The 26,551-nt window shown below is 28.7% G+C and overlaps 1 protein-coding gene across 3 annotated transcripts in view; it reads right to left on the minus strand.

Annotated features, from left to right (window-relative positions):
* The window catches only part of LOC105835270 (valine--tRNA ligase), a 40,303-nt gene that overhangs the window by 9,904 nt on the left and 3,848 nt on the right, over positions 1–26,551 (minus strand). Inside the window, exons 2-19 of one of the 3 annotated variants that reach the window (XM_036284769.1) lie at positions 25,722–25,892; positions 23,267–23,394; positions 21,083–21,247; positions 19,849–20,050; positions 18,818–19,106; positions 18,586–18,710; positions 17,351–17,496; positions 17,076–17,283; positions 16,518–16,688; positions 15,499–15,620; positions 15,023–15,131; positions 14,670–14,945; positions 12,736–13,071; positions 12,467–12,622; positions 12,188–12,391; positions 11,217–11,492; positions 8,837–9,002; positions 4,732–5,845 (exon numbers count right to left, since the gene is read on the minus strand). In XM_036284769.1, coding sequence (XP_036140662.1) covers positions 5,802–5,845; positions 8,837–9,002; positions 11,217–11,492; positions 12,188–12,391; positions 12,467–12,622; positions 12,736–13,071; positions 14,670–14,945; positions 15,023–15,131; positions 15,499–15,620; positions 16,518–16,688; positions 17,076–17,283; positions 17,351–17,496; positions 18,586–18,710; positions 18,818–19,106; positions 19,849–20,050; positions 21,083–21,247; positions 23,267–23,394; positions 25,722–25,892 — 3,294 coding nt within the window. In that variant the 3' untranslated portion in view covers positions 4,732–5,801. Of the gene's footprint in view, positions 1–4,731; positions 5,846–8,124; positions 9,003–11,216; positions 11,493–12,187; positions 12,392–12,466; positions 12,623–12,735; positions 13,072–14,669; positions 14,946–15,022; positions 15,132–15,498; positions 15,621–16,517; positions 16,689–17,075; positions 17,284–17,350; positions 17,497–18,585; positions 18,711–18,817; positions 19,107–19,848; positions 20,051–21,082; positions 21,248–23,266; positions 23,395–25,721; positions 25,893–26,551 lie in introns of those variants that run through there. The other 2 variants (XM_036284770.1, XM_036284768.1) reach the window with 2 other exon arrangements.

Raw genomic sequence — 26,551 nt, forward strand, 5'->3', positions numbered from 1 at the left:
AAATGTGGAATAGCCACACATTTCGATATTTTTGTTATCTGTGCGTCGAAGTGTGATCCTTGGGTGTAAATTGACAGATTAGCCAAAGTTAGATTCGCGAAAGCGACAAAGCATCGAATTATCGTATGCGTGTCGCGAGATGGCGATTAAATGTCGGTAATATCTGCAAGATTTATAATATGCGTGTCACGAAATGACGTGCCTGTAATACGACGTGTGAAGATTGGATGAGTAAGATTTACAAAATAATTATGAGTCGGTTAACAATAACAATTAACATTTTATATATTACTGTTGTTTGTACAATCTGTAATGTGTTCACTTCGCGTGTTAGGAAGAAAAACCAAGTGTACTAGATGCGAAGCCTGAACTAAAAGTGTTGCGCAGAGTAGTTGAATGCGGCCAATCCTTACAGACGCGAATGTGGGAATAAAGGCAAAGGATTGGCAAAGGTATGGAAGAACTATCAAGTGTGTGGGAATGAGTTACTTGTGCGAAAAAGTTAAGAAATCATCGACTTTGCGGTCGGTAGAAGGCCATGAAAAGGATTACTTTCGACGCACATGTAGCATAAAAACTATTATACCATTTAATAAAAGATAGTTTCCAGTTTATATTCATGTTTTTATATTTGTTTTTTTAGCCGTTGTTTAAGAGGTATAGTCCAAAAAACCAAGTAGTATTTAAAAATCGGTGCCTTTCCACTAAATATACTGTATTTACAAATATATTGTATTTATAAAAGTTACAGTATTACATTGCATATAATACTGTTACATTCTTTTACAAAATATTTCATGAAATTATACTCATCTACATCAGTATACTTTTAGAAACATTTGTCATATTATTTGTAATATTGATTTGATAGCACCAGCATAACAAAGAACCTCGGAAAAATAATAAATTTGAATGAGCCAACAATTTAGATACTTTTACATTCTAATTTTAATTGATATACAGAGTAAACAAAAAAGAGTAAATGTTAGAACACCTACTCTTTTGATGCTACAGCATCTGTCTTTTTTGTTCTCTCTCCCCCCCCTCTCTCTCTCTCTCTCTCTCTCTCTCTCGGAACGGCGGAAAGGTGGAAGCATTTGACTCGTGAGTTAAGGATGTATTGGACATACAATCTTAGACAAAAGTGCATGAAATTTGAAATACTTAAATATCTGTCTAACGCATAATAAATCTAGATGTAACCCACCAAACACCAAGTTACATGTAACGTACCTGTTAGTTGTAATTTCCCACTGAACAATGTAATTGTAATATAACACGTGTGTTATATTGCAATTATATTATTGAGTGGAAAATTACAACTAACAAGCACGTTACATGTAACTTTGTGTTTGCTGGGAAAAAACTTGAACGATAGTTGGAGTCTTATTTTTACTCTTACAAAGGTATTTTTCATGTATTTGCGGTTTTTTTCACTTATGAGTTTAAACTTTTGACAGTGAAAATGCACAATTATCTCAAGTTATATTTTATTTCTTTAAAACGGTGTAGTGAAAACAATTGAAACTTGGCAGATATTTTCATCTATTCATATACTAAATGTACAAAATGTTCAAAACACTGGTACTATTTCTTCTATATTTTTTTAGCTGTTTTATCATGATTTTACATGGTATCCTTTTCCATCTTATGGAAAAAGACGATCTTGACGGATACACATGACATACACAATAATACACGCACGAGAGAGGAGAGGGAGACAAAGGAGAAAGAAACACACACACGCACGCACGCACAAATATTTATTGGTAAGCTAATCATGGACAGCATCAAAATTATCTCGCATTGTCGATTACGCGCTCTGAATTATTATAATTATTGTTTGTGCAACAACATGTGTAATTCTAAATTAATATGTGTAATCATAAATTAATTTGGTGGCATAATGACAACACAAATTTTTTATACCAATGGTTTCAAAGTTGTCGGCATATTGCTGGCAAGTTACTTTCTGAAGTTGTCATAGGCTGGGTTCGAGGAGTCGCTATTCGCGCTAAAAGTATCATTTTATCCTTGTTGTTAAATGAATGTTGAAGAAAGATAGCGCACACTCACAGCGCCAAAAGCGTGCTCTCCAACCATAATGTGAAAGTATTAATTTGCCAACAAATAGGGACTCATTTGCTGCAATTCTGATATAATTGTAAGCAACAGACACGCTCTGAGGTTTTATAAACATTTGTCATTTTATGTAATTTTAATTCAGTAGCAACATAACAAAGAGATGCGGGTAAATAACGAATTTGTATGAATCAATTTAGGAACTTCAATATTTTCATGTTAATTGATATGTATAATTAATACATTTTATTTATTTTCAGTATCGTATATTTTATATAATATCGTTACATTCTTTTACAAAATTCTAATTCTAAAAGAAATAATTATAATTTTCATACATATTACATCCTCTTTTATCTATATATCGAAATGAAATACTCAATTACATGAGTACAGTTTTATAAACATTTTTAGATACTAGATGCCCTAACTATAATAACTAACTATAATAAAATAACTGCATATATATGATAGTGAAGAAAACTAATAAGGAATGAAACAAACGTATTATATTTTATAGTTTAGATTATTGTTAGATATTGATTATATTTTAATAATTTTAATAATAAAAATAGAAAAAAAGCATCTTTCTTTCGCATTAATTTGTTATAAGCATTGCCAATAAATTAATGCGAAAGAAAGATGCATCTTTTCTAGTATATTATCATCTCATTTCTAGTATATTTATTATAATCTCATTATTGTATCCCTTATACGTATGTGTTAATGAGGTCAAGTAGGAAAAAAATTTATCTTATGTCCAAAACTACTTTATTAAAGAGTTTTAATATTTAAATATTTAAAGATTTTTCTTAGTTTTTTGTTGTAATAGTTACCGTTTGCAATAGGCGCTCGAGTTATCAAAGCGTGCGCGTGTATGCGTGAATGTATCCGTTGTAAAATAGATTTTTGCTGTGTATAGTAATGCGAAATTCAGAATTAGTTTTAATCTTGAGACGAGCATTTTTTTTCGGTAATGAAAAGAAACTTTATGTAAACTCCAAGCTGTATTGATTAGTCAACGGACATCATATTTACACTAATAACATAATTGGCGCTACGAGAATTTTTCTTTGAATCAACGTTGTCTTTGTAATTCCTAAAGATATCTGTGAAACAATTGCTAATTGTAAGAGCAATAGTTATCAATAATAAATGATTTATGATCAGTTATTCTTGCAAAATCGCAAAAATAAATGGCAAGCCTTCTTTCTCAGAAATAAGATATCACTTCATTTATTACTTCCCAAACTCAAATTTTGCTCGATACTAGTAACTTGTCAGCTAGATTTCCACTATTGTCGAATCTTTCAAATCGATAATTCAAATAGATGAGTTAAGCGATGGGTGGTAACCACCCAGTGTGACTTCGAAGGATTAAAAGCATTATGAACGAATTTATAAATTGAGTCCAGAGATTTGCAATTTTTATAGAGGAATCTGATGGTCGATTTAGCGAACTTCAACTTTCAATTAGCAAAAATTTTTTCTCTTACAATGCAAATTTGAAATTTTACCTTTCTCGTTGATGAACGTTGACGAGATTGCATCGTTTTTGGAATCGAAGTTCATATATTAGAGGCGCGTTATTAGTGCTCTGAACAGATTGTTTTAGTTCTTGATATATGGTTATATATCAAGATGTTTAGATTTCTTTTTCTAAGAGAAACTAGATGCCTTGATTTTATATCATGTTCAGGACTTTTACCAATTTACGTAGCTTAATTATTGCGCGTGAGATCAAATATTAATTAGTAGTAGTTATCGGTGATCATTAGTACACGCGATTCTATTATTATAAAAACCAATCCTCTGAAAGTTTACAAAATTAAGAAACAGTTTCTTAGATCTTATTGTTATAACAATATTTTTTGATATCTATGCATTGAAATATTGGTTGGAAAGGACCATTTTTGATGCACTGCTAGCGAAAATATAATTTTTCGGTTGCTAATAACTGTTGACCTACAATTTTACTTCCTACATAATTAGTTTTACGAAGGTCGAATTAAGAAAATCGCGAAGTCCGTTAGATGTAATATACTGATGATACCGACCTTCTAATTCTCCTGTCTTCTGGCAAATTTTTGAGATAATTTTTTAAATTACAAAAGTTAGATAAAGTAAATAAGACTTTCAGTCTTTAAAAATTCTCGTTAAACTCAGATAATACAATAAAGCAATTTATTTTTGAAAAAAAAAAAAAAAATCCAAAGATTGTAAAAATTATAATACGATATTAGATATTCTGGTAATATTTTGTAAAATATTTAGGATGAATATTTACATGAAGATGTCAGGTAAACTAAAAACAGTAAAAGAATTTTGTAATCTTATACGAAATTCTAATTCTTATTTATTGGAAATAAATACTTAACATAAAATATAAAATACTATTCTACATACATTATATTTATTCGTATACGCATTTATGTATGATTAAAATATATTTATGCTAGAGGCATAAATAATTGAAATTCTAATACTATCAATGCAAAACAAATAAATGCAGAGAGAGAGAGAGAGAGAGAGAGAGAGAGAGAGAGAGAGAGAGAAGGGGGAAAAATTTATATTACACTAAAAATCTTTCCAGAAATAAAAATAGAATTATGATCAATCGGTAATTACAAGCGTTGTGATTGTAATTCATTTTCGTACTAAAAGCTCAAGATATCGAGTGATTTTGTAACATATAAATGGGTATAGAGTACTTTACAAAAATAATTAAATTAGTCGTTTGAAAAATAACAAGAAATCTCACTTTTGAAGAATTGAAAAAACTCTGATTTTTATCAATGCAATGCTAAAAATATATGAAAATATCGCATTATTTCATACATTAAGCGACAAAACGTATCACTTTTATTAAACTTATTTTTCGAAGGTCAACAAATTAAGGAAATCTCGAAGTCGACCGGACGTAACATACTGATGATAAGACATTATAATCCTCCTTTCTTCCGGCAATTCTTCAAATATTTTTTAACACGATTTATAAAATTGTTCAATAGCCTTGATCTAATTTTCCATATTTTTCTCTATTGGATGTTAATGTTAAGGTCTCTAATAATTTTTTTGAGTAATTTAAAAATGCCCAAACAAGCGGGAAAGAACATAAAAAATATTTTAGAGATGTTTTTTTCCGAATTCAAAACTAATACAATATTGAAATTGTCGTATGCATCTTATTTCAAATAGTGCCGCAATTGCGAGTAGGCAATTCGAGCAACAGACTCGATCCACCGACTAACAAGCGTCAGTTGACTTCGGAAACGCAGCACAAGCCGGAGCAGCGAAACCAGCAGCACGCGATTGCCGCGTGGGCGCGTGCACAATCGGTACCGGCACCAATTGCGTTTTCATCTCGTGACAGATCCTGCAGGAACCAATAACGATTCGCTACCCGGAGGACGCGTCACATCAATGTGAACGGGAAGGATTATCGGCGAAGGAGACCATAATTCTTCACGAGATTGACTACGCGACGTCTCGAGTGTAGTCGCGAAATTAAAAGTTTTTGAGAGACTCGCGATACGCGACCGGGTAGTTTACTTCCAGCGTGAGATTCTCACACGCGAGAGGGCTGAATCGTGTTCGACGGCGAACCTGTCAGGAGCATGGGAATCGGTGTACGCGACAGTACCTATCGTCGTCGCGCTATCCTTCTTCACGAAACAGCATGCACAGCAAGCGTGGTGTCTTCGTGACCGTGACTCGCCTCAGGCACGAGATTCGTTGTGCGAACACTTGCGATTTGATAATACTGTGTAAAAGAGAGCAGTAAGTTATTTGTTCTCGAGAGGAGATTGGATTCCCTGGAAATCCTGGAATAAAGAAGAGTAAATTTTCTTGTCGTTGTCGAATCCGATTAAAAATCGAATTTTATTTTTTTAAACAAGCAAAAATAAAATTTTTTGCCGAAAATCGACACTCTAACTTTAAGGATTACCATTTTATTTAAAATTTGAATTTTAAAAATCGGATACGACTAGGAAATTTACTCTTCTTTAAGATGTCGTTTGGTTTTTGTATTTCGGTTGAACAGGGTAGGAGAAATCATTTGGTTTGTTCTTTTTCGCTGCACTGTTACACTGGTGCAATAAGTTAGAGTGAGAAAAAATATATTTGTCTTACTCTAATCTGTTGCACCAGTGCAGCAGTACAGCGAAAAAGAACAAGCCAATTATCATCGCAGAAACATGTACGGTTGACTAAACGACAGTGGAGCGGGAGGGGGCGGATTTTTCAACATAATTATTGTAATAAAATTTGTATGAGAACTACAAAAGGTGTACTTTATTATGCACTTGACTCTGAAAAAATTCATGAAAGTCTTATTTTTTATGGCTTCAAACTATATGTCCCTTTAAGGTGCCTTTTCACGCTGACGCTTGACGCTCATTTTCAGCGTCAAGACATCACGTGACTAAAAATGACGAATAGGTATCTTTATTTTTAATACGCACCTTTAGAGTAAGAAAAGATCTGATTTCACTCTAAAAAAATTAGATGGGCGAGGGAGAACCCAACGGCAAATTTCAAGTCTTTAATTCAAACTCGACTGTCGCAGTAAACAGACGAAACTTGAACAAAATACGAAATAGGTTTACACTCTGAGTGAATTTTTATGCAATTAAGTAATTAAAAAAAAATTTTTTTTACCTTATTTCAGCTTATTTTAATATATTTTTATTAAATCTATAATCTTATTGAATATATCTATATCTATATTACTATGTACAAAATTTTATTTAATTTTTTGCTATTTTTTGTTTAGAATAAAAGCTATATAAACTAAAAAATTTTTCTATTTTTATATTTTAATAATAAGAAATAATATGTCATGTTTTCATTACAATTTTTATACATAAAAATATTTAGAACAAAAAATTTTTTTCTTTGAAAATTGATATTTGGATGCATTAAAAAAGTTATTTTTAATGTTAAAAAAATAAGCATTCCATTTTAATAAATCATAATAGCATAATTTTTTTTATGAAAGGTGCATTTTCGATCTTTAATTTCCCTTTATTTATTCAATTTCAAGTGATTAGTTGTAAAGTACAATTTTTTAAATAAAAACCTATATCTCACAAATATTACTTTGTTTATATATTTTAAAATAATTTTGACATACAGAAAAACCGTATCGGATATAAATAACCCAGGTTTATAAGAATAAAATGCTGATAAAACGTTTACAGGGTGAAAATTAAACAAAGATAAAGTGATATGTATAAATCAAAAGTATCCCTAATAACAGCAAATAATCCGCATCTTATACAGAGTTAATGAATCCTTACTCTCCCCCTCTCCCCCTCTCTTTGGGAGCTTTTTTATTAAATAAGCTATAAGCAAGCAAGCTTCTTAGATTTTCAAAATCTCGACCATAGTACCTTCAAATGACGCCTTCTTTTTGCTTAAAACTTGAATTTCTCTTTCTCTCTCTCTCTCTCTCTCTCTCTCTCTCTCTGACAAGTTTTATAAAGTTTATAATAATTAATAGTTATATAAATTATAATAATAATAATATTATTGACTTTCTAACAAAAGAAAAATAGAATCTTTCCTATTGGCTCTAATACAAATAATAAAAACGTTGATTCAAAATTTCAGTTTCAAAACAAAACAAAATAAAATAAGAAATAAAAAAAATGAAAAGATGATAAAAAATATTTTACTAAATTTACATGTTTACTTAAAAATTTATATTTAATTTATTTTTAATTTTACATTTACTAAAACTCTAAATTAAATTAAATATTTAAGATTAGAACGTTTAAGTTTTAAAATTCTTAATTTTAAAACAGAATTTTAAACAAACGTAATTCTAAATGAAAAGAAAGCGTGGTATTGTATTAAAGAAATAAAAAAACTGCTGGTTTCCTCTTAATCATAAATAAATAAATCATTCTGGACGTATTTCTGGGCATAACGAATAATTGTCATCTGCTATGTTTCGAAAAAAGTTTAAATCCTTAACAATCTAAAAAATTCTTTGATGCAAATTTAGTTGAATTAAAAAACATTTATAGATTAATGTATTTGAAATTGTCTAACGAATGTATTATCTTTAATGCATGCGTTAAAAGTTTACAAAATAAATTCGTTATTTCTATAATACCTTTTTCGGTCATCTGTACACCTTCGTACGCATATTTTAATTTAACTTAGAAATGTGTACGAATTGTTCGAATCGAATCAAATCTAATAACAGTTAGATTCGTTTTCGAATCTAATAAATTCAAATTTAAATATTACAATAATTTCGAATCATTCACGATTCAATTTCGAATTGATTGCCTTGATATATTTATCTGTTTAAATAAAATCTCCACACATGTAATCCAATTTTATTATAGATTTTTTATATATTTAATATATTTTTTTAATGACTGGTAACACGAAGCTATACAACAATTATGTTCAAATTAGCAAATTAACATATACAAATGTTAAAAAATTCGATTCGTAGTCAAATTTGATTCACATTCAAATTGAAAAAATTCAGTTTGCTTCGACTATGCAAATGTTTAATTCGCACACTTCTAATTCGAGTATAAATTTCAAACAAAAGGAAAACATAATTTTTAACTAAATGTTCTATTAAGTCAATAAATAAGTTACTGTTAAATGATTCAATAAATAAGTAACTTAGATGATCGTAATTTCAATGTTTGTAAAATTTTATATGAATTTACTTTCTACATTATTTGCAAAACCATTATTGCATCAATAATTCGTTGCAATTCACCTTCGTTATTGGCCAATTTTTCCTTGTTACTCTTTTGAATATCAACAGGTACTTTTATATCATAATCAGGTGCAGCCAAGTCCTGTTTCAATTTTTGTATATTTTCGATCAATTGGGTTTCCTTCTTTTGTAGCTTTTCCAATTCTTTCTTTGAATCGATCAAACCCTACAAAATATATATTTTAATAAATATATAATTGAAGAATTTTCTACATAAAACGTGGAACAAAATATGGAGTATAATGTTAAATTAATGTATATCAATATTGGATAACGAGTCTATTAATATTAAACGAGTGAGCTTGTACTAAGGAAGACGAATATCTTCAAGCATTCGTGAAAAAAGGAGGGGGGAGAAAAAGAAAAAAAAGAAAAAAAAAACCAATTCACTTAAAGGAGCCCCCAAAAGAACAGGTAGAACCAAAGTGAAAAAAAATACAGCACTGGTAACTTGTATTTGAGTTATGTATTATGTATATAGTTGATGCGAGAGCGGATAGAGTGGGGAGAGTGGGATAATGTATAGTGGAGCAGAACGGAGAAAGCGGAAAGCAGAGAAAGCAGAGAGGGGTGAGAGCAGAGAGTGTGGAGAGCGGACAACGGAGAAAGTAGAGACAGATAAGAAAAACAGAGAACGGAAAAAGTGGAAAAAACAGAGAGAAATAAACGGAAAGCACGTAGAGTGCAACTATAATAATAGCAGACAGAGAAATTCTAATTTCTTTCATGGTTGATTTTTATTATCAATAATTAATCAATAATTAAAAAATATGTATTATGTTCCGTACACAAATATTTGTTATATTATATGAAATCTTTATGGTAAAATTGTTTTTATATCATATTAATTCATTATTTTAACAATTTTACAGATGTATTAAAAACATTTAATAAATGAATTCCTCTCCGAGTTATTTTACACGATGCATTGGTGTAGAGAATAAGATGGATGAGATAATAAGTGTAAAAGAATTGCGTATCAATTAAATTATTGATAATTGTTGTAAGGACAAGGACTTTATTTTGTGTTATCCACGTTACCGGCAGCTATACACATTACTAGAATATGGCGAAAAAAGTAAAGATCAGTGTTTATTCATTTCTGGAAATATTTATGAAAAAATTTTATGAAAGCTAATTCGTAGTCACTACCATTAATTGTCAAATGAAAAACACAATAATTAAAAAATACTTCAAAGAAGTATGTTATTAGAGAAAGTTACGAGTAAAAAATAATATAAATATAGTAATATAGCAGAGAGAAATTCTAGTATTTTTTGTTATTATTAAATAACAGAAAAACGGACTCAATGTTCTAAAATAATAAAATGTTCGTTATTATAATTTGTGATATTACTCATTATCGTAAAAAATATACATACTGTCTTTAAGAAGCTTAATACTACAAAATATGTGATATCTAAACAAAATTACTTTATAAAAAAGGTGAAAAAAGGCGTTGGGTATGTGTTCTCTAAAAATCACATAAATCCAAGATAATACTTTGATCTAATTTAAGTAATATATACTTTAAATAGTTAATATAGAAGGACAAAAATATATTTTCTCTACAAAATTAATGACGTGAAGAAAATACGCCAATTATAACAATAAATATTTATACAAATAAGAAAATTTATTATTTATTATTACCTACTTTTTAATATTAAAATATTGTATTTAATATATATATATATAATTCAAGTAGCAATATTTCTTCAATTCCGTTAAAAAAATTATATCACAAAATTGTGTTATCCAACTCAAGCGATATATATTTTAATAAAAATTTATTATAAATGTTTTATTGAAAAAAATTGGCGCTGCTACAGAAAATAATGAAATTAGTTTATTATAATATAAATAAGTAATTGTTTATAATTATTAATTTTATAAAATTGTTATTAAATTTTATTATTTTCTATAGTAGGGCGCGGACCGGTTTGGAAGTAATGCGAAAGTAGTTCCCGAGCCGATCCCTAAACGCTCAGGATAGCCACTTGACGTGGTTTTATTCGGTAGGACCGTCATTGCACTCCTGGCTGCGTGGCTAGCGCGCACCCAGGGACGGAAGTCAGACATACCCCAGGCTCTTCTCGCAGATCCATGAGGATTTCCATTTCGTGATCAAAAAAAGAAGGTTAAATTATATCAAAGTATTATCTTGGATTTATGTGATTTTTTTTCGTAGAGGAGCATACATACTTGGCGCCTTTTTAAAATAACTGTTTAAGATACAGAAAAATCACATTTGTAAACAGTTTTAAGCTAAGAAGTTTTTTGTTTTCTTAAAATTGAACTGTTTAGACTCGTTTAATTTTTGGTGAGAAACTGCAATTGTACAATAAAAATTAAAGTGTAAACTTATATAATTAATTACCTTCAGTAATAGATGCACTTGAACTTTATCAGTTATAGTGACAATAGCACATCCTACTGGTGGTTTTGCTATGCTAAGTGTAGAATATGCAAGAGTTTCTATGAGTAACTTATATCGAACGATATTCTCCTTTAAAACTAAATCACTACACGCGACATATGCCTTGGTTTTCGTTTTATTAGGCAGATTGTAAGTCGCGCGAGCAGATCGAATATTTTTAATTATTTTTTGTGCGAAATCAACGTCCTTTTCAATCTCTTGGTTTCTCCAATGACACTGAAATGTATCAAACATGATATTGTAATAACACTTTAAAAGGTTTTCCTATTTTGTTATGCAGATTTTTTAAAAGAAACTTTAAGAATTTTTTTTAAAAAAGTGGGAAAGTAATATTTTTAAAAATTATTATTTTTTAACTCTTATTGACTGTAAATCTATTTGACCTTTACATGATTCATCGGTAACCATAATTCCGAATTTCTTAAGTAAAGTTAAAAATTTGAGAGTTTTTAACCAAAACATCTGCGACTAGCTTTGAAACAAAAATTTTTCATTCGTCCAATAAATAATAAATAGTACTTGTTTGAAAGAAAAAGTTCAATTTTTTTAAATTTTTTGTTTTTGAGCATTAAAAAATATAAAAAATTAAGGTATTAAGATAATTGTTATTTTTACGATAACCATGAGTATTCTGATTAAACTGATATTTGAGTGTTTAATTTCAGTTCATCGAGAGATTCATAGTTATCAAAATTATCGTAGAGATTCAATAAATCTAATTTTGATAAATTATTCATAAAAAAACCAGGACATTAATCAAATAATAAATAATAACAAAAGCAAAAGTAATTTTGAAAAATATTTACTTATTATCTTAAAAAAAAGTTCCTAAAAACCTAAAAAATCAGCGATAAAGTAAAATACTGTCTCAAATGTGTTATTATCACGGTTGTAAATACATAATTATATACCTTGGCACTGTCAGGATATGGACTTATACATATACTTGGATATATTAACTTCTTACGAGGTAAGCGTTGATAAAGTTCTTCCGTTATAAACGGCATAAATGGGCTCAATAAACGCAATCCCACGTCCAATGTTACAAATAATACTTTTTGAGCCGTTAATTTAGCCGCGTTATCTTCACTTTGGAATATTGGTTTAAGGTATTCCTAGATATGTAAATTGTTATATTAAAAAATATTTACATTTTATAATGTACCGTGCATTAAAAAGTCATCACTAACCAGATAAATATCACACAAGTCGTACAACCATAAATTGTAACAGGTAGAAGTAGCTAATGCAAAGTCATACTGTCTTATCGCTTCGTCGCAAGTTGAGGCAGCGTAACTAACTCGCGACAACATCCATAAATCTACGTTTGTCTCATCACCAGTCAGCTATAATAGGAAAGCTATTATGAGAAAAGAAATTCAGAAATTTTTGCACTTTCTAAAGTAAAGTTCATTCTAAAAAAATATTTATAGTAAATGTATAGTAAATAAAATTTTACCTCAAATGTATCGTCATTATTGTGTCGATGTTCACCAACGCATGCAAGTTTCGGTATTATTTTATTTTGTTCCGTGCGAAACGCAACCTTTTCTTCATTTGTAAACGTCCCGACGTGATCATACCAACGTTTAATGTGCGGATGCCTTGCAAAATCAATGTTTAATTCCTTTAACAATAAATGAACTGATGAGTCGAGTTGCGAAGGTGTATAGCCATCAAGGTACGGATAATCCGCCAAATAATTATTTAGCGCTTCTTGTACGCACGATTCCTTCAAGGTCCACTGGTACCACTTGCCGTCTCCAATCATATCATTACAATTAACGTTGTGTTTCTGGAATAAAAGAATTCATAATTACACACCCAATGCTTTCTAATCAGAACATAGGTAACTTTCACAGAATATAAGATATTAAATTATGTAAAAAAACATTTCTTGAGAATTCTCGAATTTTTTAGGAATTTTACTCAAAATGCTAGATAAGATTAGAGAATTTTTTAAATACAACTTTGAAATAAATATATTTATTTTTTAATGTTCTTAATTATAAGTTTATAAGCCTTACATTTTTAATATTAAATTTAAGAAGATATTAAGTAGAAATAATATGGGTTAAATATGGTATATATATGCATCTAGCTCATGAAAAGTATAAAATTCGAAAAGTAATTAAACACATAACGTCAATACAAACAATATTTTATTACAGAAGGACATAACCAATATAAATCTAATGAATAATATTGTCTACAAAATATGCTGTAAAAATTGTAACGTGTCATGTAAGACAGACAAAGAGACATTTAAGTACCAGGATTAAAGAACATGCGAATAATTTTAAATTGGAATCATCGAGACACTCCGTGGTAACACATGCTAAAAAATAACCACGTGTTTGGAATAACGTTAAAATATTAGATTCTAAATTAAGATACCAAAAAAGGTTAATTTAAGAAATGATTCATATTAAGGAGCAAGTTAATGGCATCAATTTACAGAAGGATATGGAGTGTCTTGACAATTCTTATTATTGTTTGACATTTTGTTGGACTAACGGAAAAAACTAACGGAAAATAAGTCTCGCTCATTCTGCCTCTGACTACCGAACGTTACACTTGTCTCTAGCGCTTTGTCGAATACTCTGTGTGTTGTTGCTCTTTTTAATATTATGTTTTAAGATCTGCGATTAACATTATAAGTTTACAGTTTTCTGCAATACGCCTACCAGTTTATGTTATTCATAACACGGTTTCCATCGTTTTTAATCTTATAAATTTATTTTATAAGATTATGAAAACCGACTTACGAAAGAATTTAATTATTTTATTCATTTAATTATATTATTGATTGGTTTACGTTTTTATTTATTATGACATAATTTGATACACAATGAGCTGTTTTATGGTTGTTCAATGATCATCTTGTTTAACTGTTTAATTATATTTTCGTGTCCATCATTTCATTCATGTTTTAAGTTCATACATATTGGTAATGTATTATGACTGAAGAGGACTAAGTATAGTCGAAACGTTTCTTTAATACAGTGTTATTAGTTGCGTTTATAATTATATAATGTTTATCTAATTAATTATAATGTATTAAGAAAATTTGTCTTGGCTGGATACATTGACCTGTTTATTATATTATATTTGCTAATATTTTATTACTCATTTTTTAAATAAAAACTCGCGAGTCACATGAGAATAGACATGAATGTACATGTCATGTTTATTGCAATCAATTTTGCATTATCAAGAAAAAAATAAACAAAGAAAATTTTAATAAAAACTAAATTTTTACAAATTTCCCTGAGTATACAATAAAATTACATGAAAATCCACATTATTTTCAAGGATAAAAAATAAATACTAAAAAAATGTTAACTTCCGATTTTTTGTGTATTACACACTGAAATATTAAATTAAATTTACCGTATCATTTGTGTCGCATTTAAATTGAGATCCGAGATAGGTAAGTGCAAATTTTGTAGCATTCCATATCTTGTTGCAAAAGAATCTGTATCCTTGCACGCGGAGTATATCGAGATTTATATCTCGTCCTTGAGAGGTATAAGCGCAAAGTGCGAATCGCAAAGCATCCGTCCCACATTCAGGAATGCCTTGCGGATAATCGCGCTTTTGACCTTCTCGAGCTTGTTCCAACTCTTTCGGGTCCAGATTTGAGTCTAACAATTGTTTATGAAGATCCTGAATAAATATAATTTCGATTTGATTGAAAATTATTTTATGAAATGTACAAATAATACCAAATTGCTAATACATACTTCTAAAGAGATTCCTTTAATCACATCCATAGGATCTATCACATTTCCCAAAGATTTACTCATTTTTCTTCCATGTGCGTCTCTCACCATCGCATGTAAATACACTTCCCTACCAGAGAAATATTTTAATTCTTTTACACAATAAGATATACAGGATATTCGGCAACAGGTGGGAGAAAATTTAAGGAGTAAATCTATACGATAAAATAATACAAAAAACAAGAATCACAAAATCGTGATTAAAACTTCATCTTTTAATTATAAATAGTTAAATATTGTGTGCTTCAAGCACTTTTTATTAAATTTTTAAACATTTATATTTAAAAAATGAAACTTTAAGTGCAATTTTATTATAATTTTGTCTTATTTTAGCATTTAAAATCACTTTAAATTCTTCTCATTTGTTATCAAAAAGCTTGCATATTTAATTTCTTACACATATAGATATATGAAAATTAAATGCATTTGTGACATACTTGAAAGGTAATTGCCCTAACAATTTCTGGCCCATAAAGACCATCCTGGCAACCCAAAAGAAGAGAATATCATGTCCAGTTTCTAAGAGCGTACCGGGATAAAATGCCTTGAGTTCAGGAGTCTGAAAAACATATTCTGATATAGAAGCTACATTCCTTACTTTTATTCTATAAGATTAACGTTTTTGATTCGGGAGATAGTTTGAAAGGACTAAAAATAGTTTGTTAAAAAATTAAGAAATTAAAAAAAAGTAATGAAGCAAATAAAAAGTTTCTTTCATCACATATAATATATTTTTTATTTATATTAAAAAAATATTTTTATGCAGATTATGAATAATAGCAGCTATCTGTTCGAATTATGCGTTTTAAAACGTGTCTGTAAAAATAGCATAACGTATTATTAATTTTTAAAAAATAATTATATAGTGTCAGTACTTTCAATAGTTCTATAGTTTTTGCTTTTGCTAATCATTAAGGCTCCTCCTGTAGCGAAATTTTGCAATTATAAGATGGTTTTCGTTACATTTCACAAAATATTCTAAAAGTTAAAATGCTTCAAGAATTTTAAAAAGGAAACTCTTAAATATTGTCTTCCACGTAAGGCTTTTTTATGCATTTTTAAGAAAATAATGATTGTTTAAAAAAATGCGTTTTTTACCTAAAATGTGGCAATATTTTTATATATAATAAAAAACAATAAAAAACTATTAAAAAATTTTATGTAGAGAACAAAGTAACAAAAAAATGCTGTAAAAATTTTAATCAAGTCCATCGAATAGTTTTTGACATATAACCATTGATTTTGAAAACTTTGTTTTAAGAAAAATATGTTTAAAGAATGTTCTTTACAAAGAGTATTAACCTCAATGATAAGGATAAGTCTTTTTTCTTCTCTAACTGTTAGAAACAAATAATAATACCTTTTGATATTTTAACAGAATGCAGAAAATAAGAAAAAAAATTTTTCAAAAATTTTCCAGCCACTATATTCGTTAAATATATTATGATATACATACTTCGTCTGGCCATCCAAAAATGGAGAATGGAAAAAGAGCAGAAGAGAACCAAGTATCTAATACATCGGGATCTTGCTCTGCAGTAATATCGCTTACGTTAATGCCCAATTTTTTAGCTGCTTTTTCTTTAGCCTCAGTTTCAGAATGCGCACTCACCCAGTATTCGTCTATCTATATAATACCATTTTTGACTCATGCATGAAATTATGTCTACTTAAAAATGTATTACATATATTTTCAAAATATCAAAAAAATTAAAATTTTTTAAAATAATAAATTATTTTTAATACTTCAAGGAGTACTTATAACATAAAAACATAATTAAGATTTTTATTTTGTTTTAAAAAATAATTTAATTTTTAATAATAAATAAAATAAACCATGAAAGATATTATAAAAATAAAGAGGTGTCTTAACTTTTTCATATGTATATAAAATATTTAAAATATAAGTGTTAACCCATCTTCAATTTTAATTTACTTTACAGGATAATATATTCTTAAAAACCACTTGAAAACCACAAAAAGTTATGATTTTTATTTATTTTTTGAAAATTACCTTTTTTGTGTTTACGTTAGAGAGAGTAGACTTAATTGCATAGGCAGGAATGCGATGACCCCACCAAAGTTGACGTGAGATACACCAATCTCTGATACTGTCCATCCAAATATACCAAGTTTTCTTAAATTGTTCTGGAATTATTTTCAGCGCACCTGTGCTCACTGCCTTCCTAGCTTGAGCAGCCATCTCATCACACTTAACATACCTAAAAAAATGAATAAGACAAAATAATTCTTTTGAAAAAAAATTTGTCAAACATAGCAATTGCTTACCATTGTGGTTTTACAAGAGGTTCTACAACATCTTTCGATCGACTACATATAGGTATTACCATTGGATTGTCTTTAATACCAATTAATAAGTTTCTTTTCATCATCTCTTTAATGATGGCCACTCTAGCATCAAATCGTTTCATTCCCTGTAATTAAGATTTATTTATTCATATGTATTTTTCCTTCAGTATTTAACCCTTAAAGAAAAACAGTAATTTCGATAAGCTTAACGTTTCAATAAATTTAAAATTTCAATAAATACGCAACAAAATTTTAATTGTATTTCGCTGAGATTATTTTATGCGTATAATAAAAAACAGATAACATTTTAATAATAAAAAAAAACCACAAGTATCGAATGAAAATTCAAACCAAGTTTTATTTTAAATTTTTATCAGTCATTTGACTGTTGTTTTGGTTCACAAAAGTGAAAGAACCAAGATATTATCAGTTTCAGGGAAAGAGAAAATGGCGGTTTTGCATCAACATTTTCAGATTGGGGTTTACATTGCTTGGTATTGGGGCAATTAATGAGAAGTGGACAATAGAAACAAAAGTATGAGCGACTGTATACTCTATGTATCAAAAATAAATTCAAAAAGATTTTTGCCAAAACGCGTGAATAAAAATAATTTATTTGTTAGCTTACGAGTCAAATCACTGTCAAAATTGATCTCAACATCATATCCATTTGCATCGTAATCGATCTAAATATTTTCTCTTTCCCTGAAAGTGATAACATCTCGGTTCTTTTACTTTTGTGAACCAAAACAACAGTAGAATCACTGATAAAAGTTTCAAAGTAAAATTTTGATTTGAATTTTTACTTGATACTTGCATGCTCCTTTAATAAAAATGTTAATAAAATTTCAATAAAAATTTACTAATACTATTAAATAAAAAAAATTAAAAAATATATTGAAAATGCAATAAAAAACCAGTTACACTATGATATTTTATTGAAATAAATTTTCATAAAATTTCAACAAAAAGAGCATGTTTTATAATAATAAATTAATGACTTTAAAATTAAAATGAATAAATTTTTGTTAGAATTTTAATAAAATCAACTGGATAATCTCAAAGTAAACACAAAATTTAAAATGTTATCAAAATTTCATAAAAATATTCAATTTTTTTTATATTCAAATTTTTCTACCAGAAATATGATACAATTTCCCGAAAAAAATTCTTTACATTATATCATTATATCTACACAAACAAAAATATGATACCGTAAATTCTCCATAGTTCCCAATGATGTTTCCATCATCGTCAAAAATATTGATGAATGGCAGATTGTGCCTTTTTCCAACTTCATAATCATTCGGATCATGAGCAGGCGTAATCTTTACAGCACCTGAATCATTCAGTTTATCCTTAACTTTTTTATTCTTAATCGCAATATTATTTTCAAGATAGTTATGCTTTCAATATTCTTATTGATTTATTGAATTATTTGCGTACCAGTGCCAAATTCCATGTCGACAAACTCGTCTGCTATAATGGGTATACGCCTATCACAAAACGGATGTCTCACATATTTTCCAATATATCGCACGTATCTACTGTCTTTTGGATGCACCGCGATAGCGGTATCTCCCAACATGGTTTCAATGCGAGTAGTCGCTACAATTATTTTCTCTTCGGAATCAAAGAGCTTATAAGCAAAAGACACCAAAACGCCAAATTCTACCTTCTTTTCGTAACCAGGTATAAAAAACAGAGTCCGTCCATTCAATTCCACTTTATCAACCTTTTTGCAACAAACACATTTTTTTATAAACATTTCCAAATTAATTTCGTAAAATGTGTATAGTGTGTATCTGAAATAAGCTCCTTAAGCATGAAAAAAAATTCATATTAACATATATTCGCTAATACTGTTACTAGTATAATTCATTATTTACAATTGGAGCGATTGTTCGATTTTTGTCTAACATAAGAATGATATCGTCTATATCATCTATAGCAGATTTTGGTATCAAATATTTTGTGTAATTTTTATTATCTCCAATTCATATAAACTGTGCATTATATTTTTGTCGATCTTGAAATACCACTGCATAATCCCAGAATATGTAATTTCACAAATTAACAAAAAATTTTACAAATTAACAAACAAAAATTTGCGATGCTAACAAACATCTGTAAGATCCTTTTCCGAAAAACTGTAAGTAATTTATTGCGAAAAATAATATTCTAGCTAGGATTCGAATCTAGAATTCCCAACGTTCTTGAATCTTCGTCTAACTCTCATCTATCAATTTAAACATTAGTGACAATTAAAAACTAAAAATAATATTAATATAAATTTTTTATTTTGTATTAATAAATATTTGTTTGAATTGCATCTTAGTAATAGGGTTTGCCAATATGTTGATGTAAATTTCTTTCCCATGTTTTGGTATGGAAAGCTTATTCCCAAAGTTTGTCTTCTTATTTTAGTTACACTAAGTATTTGTTAAAGAAATATCTACCATCTGCATGGTACTCACTTCAATATCTGATATCGCACTTTTTAAAGCGCATGACCAATTAACTAAACGATTGCTGCGATAAATAATACCTTCATCGTGTAAGCGTATAAATGCCTCTGTTACAGCTTTACATAACTTAGGATCCATTGTAAAACAAACACGGTTCCAATCAAAAGAACCGCCGATTTTCCTTAATTGTGAATAAATTCGATCACCTTTTCTAAAAAAAAGTATTTCAAATAGGTTTTCTGGTTAAATATTATTATACATTATATTAAGTCTTTTTCATGGTACAAATTACATAACTTTTTATAGGCCGCATTGTCTTATTTACCATTTACTCCAATTTGGTTTTAAAGAAATCTCAAACAATTATCAGATTTTGCAGAATTTTATTTAAAGTTCCAAATTAAGATTAGAAAATTTTGTATTACAGCTTTCCAATAAATTTACTTTATTATGCTTTTTAATGTTCTTTAATCATTACAATTACAAAGAAGAACCACGTAAGTTTTGAATATTAAAGAAAAAAGAAAAAAGAAATAATGTAAAACAAAATAAACTAAGAATAGTGTCTATTCGTAACACATAGATCTAGCTTACTGTAAATCCAGAATTTGAATTAAACAGATAACACCAATTTATAACAATGTACTGTTCTTAATTTTTTTATTAAAATGTGTGAGTTACACGAGAATATACGTAAATGTGTATACTATATTTATATATACTTTATTAATAGATTTCGCACCATCAAGAAAAAATTATTTACAAAATCAATTATCAATTTTATAACAAAATTAAAATATAAAGTTTTAAAATAAAAAACCAATACAATCTCGTAAAGTTATAATTTTCATAAAAAATCAATTTCTTGAGAATTTTAGGTTTTTCTAGTTTTCCTAGTAGTAAACATTCTGTTATCGAATTAAAAATTAATTTTTAAACTAATTTTATACAGAAAAATATTTTGTAAATAAAGAATCTGCTAATATTTTTTATTTTCTCCAATGTCTTTTTTTTGTTATAAAAAGCACTATATATTTAGTGCTATATTTTAATGATCAAGTCTATATACATTTTCATTTCCAGTTCTTATTAAATGTACTTAAACCACATAGATTTTATTAACATTCTTATATTCTGAATTTACTGATTCTTATTAAAAAAAAACATGTAAGAAGATAATATTATAAACTATACAATACTAGTCGCTAACATATTAATATCATGTTCGTAATTTTATACTTACTCATACTTCCACTGCCATATTTTTTTAATAAATTCTTCCCTGCCAATATCATGACGAGTTTTCTTTTCTTCCTTCCATAGCTTTTTTTCTACAACTACTTGGGTAGCAATGCCTGCATGATCACAACCTGGATTCCAGAGTGTTGTACGACCCTTCATGCGATTCCTAAATCAATTATAATCGAATGGTGAAAAATACAGGGTGTTTGGTAAAGATTTATGCAATTTTTATAAGCAGGTAGAGCGCATTAAGCTGAACATAAAATCCTCATCGTTTTTCCATTTTCACAATAGTTAACGAGTTATAGACTTGTAAAATTTTCTGTATTAGCCCGGCCTACCGGCAAATGCAAGCACGCCGAGCGCCCGACCGCGGCGGCCGCCCCTCCCTAGCGCTTGAACCTTGAGATTGCTAGGCGCGCGGAGGGAGTTGTTACAACAAGCGGCAATGGCTACGCACAATGTGTACGTGTACATACATGTGTACAAAAAAATATCAGTTCTAATGCTTAAAGAAGCAATTACTAAATTTATTTTTTTTAAATAAATAATGATTATTTTTAATAAAACATTTTTTTTGGTGGTAGTCTTAAATGTCGTAAACTATCATAAATTTTAAAAGAAGCTATTATCATGTGCTCAAAAACAAATTTATCCTTCTTTAAACATTAGAAAATTTTATCGATTAAAATGGAAATAACAACCAAATAAAATGTTTCAACTTTATATTCTTAATTTGTTTCAACTTTATATTCTTAATTAAAAATTAAATAACGAGGATATTTAGATTTTTAATAAAATTAATCCTTGTGATAGACTTATAATACACGGAAAAAACTTTGTGGTAAAAATTACTATGGTAAGTAGTAAACGCGTGCTAAGGAGAAATTATGAAAATTTTTATTATGTTCTTCATCAAATTACGATAATATTTACACTACTTATATGATATAATTCTCTGAAATTTCTTCTTACAGTTCGTGGTTACTATCATAAATAATAAATCATACATAATTTTACTATAAAATTTTCTCCGTGTAGATTTACGAATATATGAACTAAGGAATGATTATTCATTTTCCTGTCACAAAGTGATTATTCTTTTCTCGCGTATGTACGTACATACACCACACACACACACACACACACACACACACACACACACACGCACACCAAATACACACACATTACATACTAAAATTTTCTTGAATTAAATAAATATTGTTTATAAGTTTTCAAACATTTAATAAATTCATATATTCGTAAATCTACACGGAGAAAATTTTATAGTAAAATTATGTATGATTTATTATTTATGATAGTAACCACGAACTGTAAGAAGAAATTTCAGAGAATTATATCATATAAGTAGTGTAAATATTATCGTAATTTGATGAAGAACATAATAAAAATTTTCATAATTTCTCCTTAGCACGCGTTTACTACTTACCATAGTAATTTTTACCACAAAGTTTTTTCCGTGTATTATAAGTCTATCACAAGGATTAATTTTATTAAAAATCTAAATATCCTCGTTATTTAATTTTTAATTAAGAATATAAAGTTGAAACAAATTAAGAATATAAAGTTGAAACATTTTATTTGGTTGTTATTTCCATTTTAATCGATAAAATTTTCTAATGTTTAAAGAAGGATAAATTTGTTTTTGAGCACATGATAATAGCTTCTTTTAAAATTTATGATAGTTTACGACATTTAAGACTACCACCAAAAAAAATGTTTTATTAAAAATAATCATTATTTATTTAAAAAAAATAAATTTAGTAATTGCTTCTTTAAGCATTAGAACTGATATTTTTTTGTACACATGTATGTACACGTACACATTGTGCGTAGCCATTGCCGCTTGTTGTAACAACTCCCTCCGCGCGCCTAGCAATCTCAAGGTTCAAGCGCTAGGGAGGGGCGGCCGCCGCGGTCGGGCGCTCGGCGTGCTTGCATTTGCCGGTAGGCCGGGCTAATACAGAAAATTTTACAAGTCTATAACTCGTTAACTATTGTGAAAATGGAAAAACGATGAGGATTTTATGTTCAGCTTAATGCGCTCTACCTGCTTATAAAAATTGCATAAATCTTTACCAAACACCCTGTATAAGTTTAAGGCTGCAGTCCCATCTTTCTAAAAAAAAATTAAATTATATTCTAATTTATATAACATTTATACCATCTGGTAATAGCATCTTCTACAGCATTAGTCAGAGCATGTCCAAGATGTAAGAAACCAGTTACATTAGGCGGTGGAATTACCATTGTAAATTTCCCATTTGGATTTTCTTCTAGTATATCTTTTCTCTAGAATAAAAATTTAATATACAGGGTATATCAAAAAATAAAGTAAAAAATAAAAGAGAAAAATAAAGAAATTGAGTTTGAAACAACCTGACTATCGTATTCATACAATTAATGTGAATTTATTATAATTTACGACGGAAAGATTGACTATATATTTACGTTTACGAATTGATACGGAAACAAAGAACTAGTTGCGGTATAACAATTTGACAAGCGGAATCGTTTCGGCGTACGTGTCGCGGTCGTAAGATTCGTTGCTGTCCGCGAGATGCTCCCGGACGACGAATCGGATGCAAAAAGTAAAGAATCACAGGAAAACGCATTTAGTTTCAGATAGAGAGCGACGGATGTCCTATATATAAAAGATCAGCCTAAAGATGGCCCCTCACGCATACATGTACATATCATACACATACATACACACGCATACAACACATGAAAGCATACTATAGAAAACATGTTGATGCGCATGTCACAAAAGGTAAGCTTGAAGATGGCTGTTCGATTTTTATATAGCACATCCGTTCCCAGTAAATCGTACTACCACTATCGTTTCCTCCTGTGATTCTTTACTCTTTGGTCGAATGTGAGAATATACTGACGCAAGCGTGACCATGGCGTAGATTTTGCGGGACGCGAAAATAAAGGCGCGGCGTGGTACGAATGACAGGAGGATTACAACAATGCATCTGCCGAGAACTCTCGGCGGAGGCCAAGATGCTTGACCTCTTTTGTCACATTAGGCAATTTTTGGCGATCGTTTGGTACATGTACCAAGGTTGATATTGGTAGGGGTGGAGCTTATCTTGGTACGATGTACCACTATCATGTACCACTATGAACGCTAAAACGGACTGGTTCTTTTCTCTTTTCTCATACCGCAGATTTGGAAAAAACTACCTTACTTCGTTGCAAGGTATAGCTGGTATCAACCACAAATGTACCAAAATGGTTAGCCACGCCTTAACCAAAAAGTACCAAACACTCGAAAACGCTTTGGTACATATTGGTACACTTTGGTACATGTACCAAACGATCGCCAAAAATCGCCTATTACCGTATTACTTTTCCGCACCTTTAGCTTATCTTTTGCACACTTGTTTTCGTTATTACACTTGCATGCACGCCATCTTATAGCACGTTTGCGGTAACGTGTACGAATTCTCGCAGAATTACCGATGCTTTGTCGCTATTGCAAAATAAATCTTGGCTTAACTGAATTTTTCTCCGTAAAAAAAATGAACGTAATGATTTTTCACACACTTGTAACAAAAAAAAAAAAAAAAAAAAAACAAGTGCAACCCGTGCGGTTTGAATATTGTCCTTGCCTTCAGTTTCGTGCGTCTACTTTCCGTACTCGTAAATTTTATCTTCTTGAACTTAAAAACAAAAATAAACGAAAACCAAATTTTTTAAAACAAGTCATTTATTTATTTACAGGACAAAATAAAAAGTGGATAGTTACAAATATTCTGATTAAAATAATGTTTGAGTTTTTAATTTTAATCAGTTGATCCAAAAGATCTAGGAGGTCTGGATTTATAGTTACTGTATATCGTACAGATTTTAAACAAACCTATTATTTTTTTATATCTTTTTATTTAAAAAATAAGAAATTAATCTTTAAACAGTAATATTTTAAAAAATAATTGTAAAAAACTTTACACTTATTTCACTATCTTTAAAAAAAGTTTCTTTTAAAAACTCAGCATAATATATATAAAGTAAAGAAATTTTTTAATTCAATAATATTATATACATTTAACGTTTCCAAGATTGGAAACCTAATATTAGAGTTATAATTACATTTACCAAAAACATTCGTTTAGCTAAAATTACTTTTTTCATTATAATATGTGCATTTATTTAAAAATAAATTAATATTATTTTGCATAATAACATTTTACTGTCTTATATTTCACAAAGTACGATATAATTATATTTTTGCACATATTTTTCAACACATTTTTATTGTAAATAACGTTAAACAATTATTTTAACAATAAATAATAATATAAAGTTCAAATATAGCAAAAAAATAACTTTCGTCTTTTCCGGAAGCTTAATATTAGGCGCCGGCTCAATATCATCTTTTTGATAGTTCAATTCACTGACAAGGACAAAAATGTTCTAGTATTATAACTAAAAAAGAGTCGGTTCTCTAAAAATTAAATTCGCTTCATCCATTTAGATTCACTTCCACAACTTAGTTTAACTAGAATTTAATTAACATTGTCCAATAAAAAATTTGTTTTACATAAAATAAATTGATCTATTGGACATAATTAAACTTTGATTAAACTAAAGTGGAACTAAGCTTTACTTACTCCATATTCTGGTTTAAAAAAGCCTTCTTTTTCCCACCAAGCATACCATGCAGCTTCTACGTATTGTGGACTGTATGTATCTGGCATTAGACATGTGACATTTTTCTTTTCTCCAGGTGGTGTATCAATGGTATATAAAATTGCCATAGTTTCCTTCTTTTTATCATTTTTCTACAATATTGAATTAATTTTAACATATTGACATATTGAGTATTTAATATTAACATAACTTATTATTTTTCCATTGGTGTTAAATCGATAAAACAATATTACTAATCACTAATATTACTCCTCTTACCCCCATGCTCTAACTACTTGCCAATGCCAACATAAAGATCATTCATTATAACATTATTAAGTTAATTGAGACCAAAAAATGTATAAAATTGACTGAAACAGTTGTAAGCCACTAAAGTGACTTTTGATCTTGTAAAGGTTAAGAAAAAAATACTTAAAATTTTATTTGTGTAATATAATATATAATATTTATTTTATTAAGAAAATTTTTTATGTAAAAATATATTTTATTTTAAATATGGCAAAATAAAATATATTTTATAATGTATAATTCTGTTATCACAGTCAAATTTTAACAACTAATAAATATCGATAAAAATGTCATAAACATGAATAGAAACATATATAGGTATACAATAAGAATATAAGATATACCATTGTGCATTATAATATAGCAAATTATTAATTTAATTAGACTGCACTAGTGAGCACTGTTGTATATTAAATCTGCTGTATGTACATTAATTTAACTTAAATATAAAAATGACATATATCATATATCTTTTCATTGTTTTGCATACTTAAGTGTAAGG

This window comes from Monomorium pharaonis, chromosome 3 (assembly GCF_013373865.1).
Source record: "Monomorium pharaonis isolate MP-MQ-018 chromosome 3, ASM1337386v2, whole genome shotgun sequence".
Classification (NCBI taxonomy): domain Eukaryota; kingdom Metazoa; phylum Arthropoda; class Insecta; order Hymenoptera; family Formicidae; genus Monomorium; species Monomorium pharaonis.